Source organism: Onychostruthus taczanowskii, unplaced genomic scaffold (assembly GCF_017590055.1).
Source record: "Onychostruthus taczanowskii isolate IOZ18803 unplaced genomic scaffold, ASM1759005v1 scaffold4, whole genome shotgun sequence".
In the NCBI taxonomy this organism is placed as follows: Eukaryota; Metazoa; Chordata; class Aves; order Passeriformes; family Passeridae; genus Onychostruthus; species Onychostruthus taczanowskii.
Window position 1 is genome coordinate 10092160 of NW_024501459.1, and position 6000 is coordinate 10098159.

General features: G+C 39.6%; 1 protein-coding gene across 7 annotated transcripts in view; it reads right to left on the reverse strand.

Annotated features, from left to right (window-relative positions):
* EYA1 (EYA transcriptional coactivator and phosphatase 1) overlaps window positions 1-4853 on the reverse strand; it is a 145154-nt gene extending 140301 nt beyond the window's left edge. For 6 of the 7 annotated variants that reach the window (XM_041412701.1, XM_041412700.1, XM_041412699.1 and 3 more), the window contains exon 1: window positions 4746-4853. In XM_041412701.1, coding sequence (XP_041268635.1) covers window positions 4746-4778 — 33 coding nt within the window. In that variant the 5' untranslated portion in view covers window positions 4779-4853. The remainder of the gene's footprint in view (window positions 1-4745) is intronic. The other variant, XM_041412705.1, reaches the window with a different exon arrangement.
* Between the last annotated feature and the right edge of the window lie 1147 nt (window positions 4854-6000).

Below are 6000 nucleotides of genomic sequence, written 5' to 3' on the forward strand. Positions count from 1 at the left end.
TCCACAAACATCTTATAATTTTCAGGAGTGTTTTCACTAAAATGTTTTGAAAGAAAAAATTCTATTAATAGTTACTGATTGAGCAGTTGCTATAGACAGCCTAGCAGCAGCTCACTTCAGTTTGGGGAACTTAAATACATCAGCTAGTTCCGGCTGTTCATTCTTTTTGACACTTACTGAGTGTAATAAGTGGGTTTTGTGGCTTATGTTTCCAATATTCTACCAATTGAAGATAGAGAGGGGAAGGGGAGTGGGAAGGGTGCAGGCGATTACATTTTATAGGCTCAGTTACAGATTGCAATTGCATGGTGCTTGTTGGTTATTGCCTTGCAGAGCTTTCCAAAAAGGAAGCGTGTCACACATTTCTTCAGAACAGGAGGGGAACACAGAGGGGAGAACTTTGCCAGTCTTTGAGAAAAACTAGGCAGCACATGCATGACTTTCACACTGACAATGCTCTAAGTTTTCAACCGAAGGTAAAATATTTCTATTTTCACCCTTCCTCCTCATAGACTTTGTTCCCTAATGTGACAAACAGGTAATGTGAGTAAGCATGACAAACATGTCATTGATGATGCTGTTCAAATCTGCAGGTCACCAGCCATGCCCTCAGGCACAGCCATGCCACCACCGTGGCAGTGGCCTCTGAAAGTGCTCAAGAGTTGTGCTGCCGGATCCTGGCTCGCCTTGAAACAAAATGAACTTTCTAGCCCTTCTGGTAGTGAAGATAACCTTGAAAATGTGAAGAGAGTGTAATCTGATGCCTCAGTAAGACTGCAAGGAGCTTGAAACAAAGACAGAGAGATGTGAACTTCCCCAGCCATCTCTCTCTGGGCCCCATGGACTCAGCATTTCTGTGGTCGTGGAGTCTGGCATTTTTCCAAGATTCCACAGAATCTCGCATGTTTGCTGCAAAATTCATTATTTTGCTGCAGCCAGGTGCTGGATGTTTTTTGGTTTGGGTTTTTATTTTCTCCCCCCCCCTTTCTTGCTGAAACCAGCTACTTGCTCTGTGTCTTTCCACTAACGGAGGTAGGAGATGAATTTTCGGTGCAAAGTGCTGGTCTCCGGTACGTGGCACGGGAGAAGTGTCCAGGGAGCAGCAGGGAGGAGAAAGAAGTTGGGAATCCACAGCCAGGCTGCCCAGAGTGCTGACTGAAAGCTGAGGTTTGGGGGCCGTGGGGGGAATCAGAGAAGACTAACTGCAGGAGTGGACCAAGAGCACCTCCTTTTTTGGCTCATTGGGTACACACTATTTGGATCTACCTTGACTGCTGAGGGCCTCAGAGTCTTCACTCTGTTTTCCAGATGGGCAAACTCCACCATCAAAAACACTCGATGCTGAAAATACTTCTTGGTGTGCAATTTTGCAATGAGAATTTTCAATTATGAGCCTGGACAGGGTAGGAATGAAAATTATTTTATGTTATATAATAACTTAATATTGCTACCAGAGAGAGAGTTATGGAAGAAAAGCCCCCCAAAATATCCCCAGAGGGTATAGTAATTGCTGAAAACATGCCAGTATTGTGAAAATTTTCTTGTGCTGAGTTTTGCAAATAAATAAACCCCACACATTAAAAAAAATCACAGGCAAATCAAACGAAATAAAATACCTGCTGACCTCTACACTGCCTTTTTAGAGTTTTTTTTTGGAAGTCATCATCAGGGTATCTCTAACTACCTGGGTTATCATGCTGAATCTTATCAGTGTTTGTCATGTTTTTAGGGCTTCTAGAGGGTTTCTAGGGCAACAGATTCATGCCAATGCCAAGTTTGGAACTGGTAGACTTAGCCTACCAGAAATTTAAGCAATGATAATTTTGCATAAATTTTTTTAAAATCAATTTGGTATAAGATGTACTATTACACAGTCTCAGGCTCCTTACAATTAGAATTTCTGTAACACCCAAAATTACATTCTCATCTCAAAAATAATTAAAACAAGAGGCTGGTATTTTATTTCTCAAGTATATTTGAGCAGTGGGACTTGTTGCAAATGACTGGCAGGCAGAAAAGCCCCTTCAGGATGGTGAAGAAAATACCAATTAAGAAAACCCAACAATTTGTTTTAGCTTGATGAAACATGAGTGAACCACCTTTGATAGGTGCATATATCATTAGCAAACAAGTTTTAAAGTCTTTTTTGGACTTGGAAAGAAAGCAACAGAACTTCAGCGAAATTTTCAGACAGAATAAAACACTGACATCCTCTGTCCAGCCAGCCTCAGGTTTGTGTTCTGCTTCTTTCTCAAGCACCTAGTAAAGGAAAGGCAGGGGCAGACGTAATGTTCAGGTTTGCAAGCCCAAGTCTGAAATCCATTTCCTACAGAATGCAAATCAAGCATGTGACAGTTAGTACAATTAGAACCATTTCTTGATTAGAAAATGGCTAAAATACTCTCTCAGCTGTGTGAGTATAACAGAAGTGCAGAAGTGACTTCACTGGGCTTATTATAGAATCTTCTGTACACATCAACACTGACAGGCTGTATTCCCAAGTGCAACACCATCCTCTTCCTCAAAAGAGAAATCTTGGCCAAAGACAATGGCAAAGTACTTCCTCATATAATCTCTCATACTGTTGTCTGATAACATTTTTTACATTATCCAGCTGCATTTCTCAGTTGTTGAATAAAGTTCCTCCCTTATCCACATGTACCTGAAATTGCTTCCACCACATAGTTTGCATTGGCCAGTGCAAAATTAAATCACCTCTCAAATGGTATGTGTAGGGAAATTTTATTCTTTTTCTGTTGACTAGCACCAGGTTTTCAGAGTCACTACATGTATTTGGGATCTTAAATCCCAAACAGATTTTGGTTTCTGGTTTCTAATTACAGAGTGCTAATCTATCCCTCACCCTCTCTTTCTTTCTATGCACACACAGAGAGCAAAATAAACAAAAAACAATGTTCATGCCGTCATTATTTTCACTGAGATTATTTTGCTTCTGACTACTGCTTTTAGGAAATCTCCCTGTTGGTCAAGTGGCTGTTGCAAATGCAGCAGACTGTCCAGTTATGAATGGAGACCTAATTGAAGGATCTGATGCCAGGGTTTAATACCCCAATTTTAAACCTCTCCAATGACACTGCAATCAGCAGAGTCACACTCTGCCCTGTGTCATGTAACTTTGGGCACCTCAGTCCTCATTTACAGAAGCCTGAGTCCTGGTCAGTGCAGTGGGTCTATCCAGCAGTTACTGGCTTAGATTTTGATAATCCTGATAGCATCAACAACTACCACCCACTTGGGTAATGTGAAGGGAAACTCTGAGCAGACTCTGTTTTACAGGCTCTCTGGACTAAGTGGTGAAAAGAAGGAATGGATTGAATAACCCCAACAGGAGTGCTGGTGGTGCCAAACCATGAACAAATATTTCCCTTAATACTCCTGTTATGCTAAGTGACAGTTACATTTGTCATTACATACAGCCCCAGCACACAATTACCCAGCCCAAACCCTCCACAGCACACAAAGCCCAGGCTATGCCGGGCACACAGAGGGGAAGTATTGCAGTGGAAGCCACAGAAAATCCTGACAGCATTAGGGAAAGGCTTTTCATGCATGGAGGAAAGCCTGATTCCAAATAGAACGAGGAGCCTGGGTGGTGCTGAAAGCTCTGGCACGGCAACTGCAAACAGGACCATCCCTGTGTAGTGCCTGTTGGTAACCATGGCCACCCTTTCCCTAAAAGTTAACTGGTCCTGTCCACACATGGTGGTAGCAGTGATGGATAAATACCCAAACACACACATAGAGACAAGACTGGAAAAAATGAACATCGGAAAATAATCAAATCCATATTGCTTCAGACAGCAAAAATTGCACTACACATGAAGTGTAACAAAAACACGCAACGCAACAGGCTTATTATCAAGGGGCTTGGTTTTTTCTACCCTGTTGCTACATGAAATGGAAGCATCAGGGAAACTGGATATAGAAACATAAAATACAAAGGGAAAAGTGAGAGAGAATAGACTACTGTCAAATGTAGAAAATAAACACATCAGGAAAAAATGCAGGAAATAAATCTAATTAAATTTACTAAATAGCTTTTGGACTTATTTTACAATTGGTAAAAATAAGGTAATCTCAATACACACACTTGTTAAACAACTCAGAATAAAAACATATATGCAGCATTTTGAATTTCACTGAATGCCAAGAATGATGTCACAAATTAAACTAACAAATCCAAAACACACAACTAATCATTTGACCATGCATGAAACATTCTTAATTGTGCCTGATAGTTTGCAAAATTTCTTATTATTGTGACTCTACAAACAGGAACTTACGACAAACAACAATGCTACTATATTGTTTTGCAACTGTTCTTAAGACTTTGCAGCTAGGAGTTGTACTCGCTTCTCCCAGAGGCAGTATTTGCATATATTCATACAGGCAAAGAGAAATAACTTCAAGTAATGGGACGAAAACTCTCTAACAGATAAAAATGTTAACAACATAAACACAGTGGGCCAAATATTTCTTAGAGAACAATCATCATTTTGTAATATGAATCACTGAAGACAAAGATTTTTAAAGCCATACTTAATTTTCTGTAGCTTTAGCATAAGCCTCCATCTCTCAATTAATTTCATAATTCCCTGCTTCTTCCAATCACTAAAAGTGCATGTAGCTCTCTAAGACTTTCCTTTGCTTGGTTGCCACAAAAATAATTGCCACTTTAAAAGCCACAACTTTTTTTTCTCAGGACTGACAAGTTGTTTACTTACAGACTTCCCATTTATTCCCTCGGGGTCTTCCATTGAAGATTTCTCCTTCCAAATTATATACGGGCTATTAGTTACAGGGAGCTTCAGACAGTCCTAGCACACACACACCTGTGGAAAAGACAGCACCACATCGTCGGATTAATTTGTTGGCATGAAACTAGGAGCTGATCTTCACTTCTGCAACTTTCCAGCAACTAACAAGTATTCACAAGTTGGGAGCAGTTGCCTTTGAAGAATTGAATCAGTCTTGAAAATAAACACATAGCTGAGCTGTTTATTGCGAATCCATGCTAGCAAAAAGCAGGCAGCGAGAGCCCCGTTGTGCTCACTGTCTGCAGAAGAATAAAAGGCAGCCAGGAACGCTCCTACCGCCACTATTTCTGTGCCAACAACACATCTCTTCTTCTTTTTTTTCCTTTTTTTTTTTTTCCTTTAGGAAGCTCAGCCTTCCCCTGATATCTATCAATGTCAATCATACTTTAATGCTAAGAGGAAATAATAACAAAGCAATATGATTGCAGACTGAGCCAGGATAAAAAAGAAAATCCACAAAGTTTTCCAACGTTGCCCTCAAGCTAAGGATATTTTTATACTAAATCTCTTCAAGTTTACATTAGGTCACAGTCTTAGGCCTCATAAATTATAAATATGGGATACTTTGTGTTCTCTCACCTTTGGAAAGGGTGCTCTTTGATGTTTAAAGTAACAGTGAAGTACTCATATGAGGCAAAAAAGGTTTACCCTCCCAAACAGGTATCAACCCAAAGTATGGTTTCCTTCCGCCTTTAGAATAAAATGCTGTATACCTCTTAAAATTCAGAATTATTCATTGGAATAATTTAAACCAACCCAGCTAAAATCTTCATTAGAAAAACTGGCACTTTTTTTTTAATACATGGGGAAAATGCTGTCAGTAAAGAATAAAAATTAAAATCTGGGGTTTTTTAAGTGTGTATATATATATATACACAGACACACGTTATCGACACAGAAATGTGAATAGCACTTTGCTCTTCTGTGACAGTTGAAGATATGGTCTGAAGATATACAGTTTGTTCTAAAACCACTCTGCATATGAAATACATATAATTTACAATCAGGACCCAAAATCTTATTTATCTTTCTACCTGGATAAGACTCTAGCAAGAAAGTAAAAAAATCCCTTCAAACCCGGAGTTTTGGACACTACTCATTGCAACATTTGGCTACTTCTATAAAACCTAAGCATTAGGAAAGTGTTAACAGGTCCACTCCA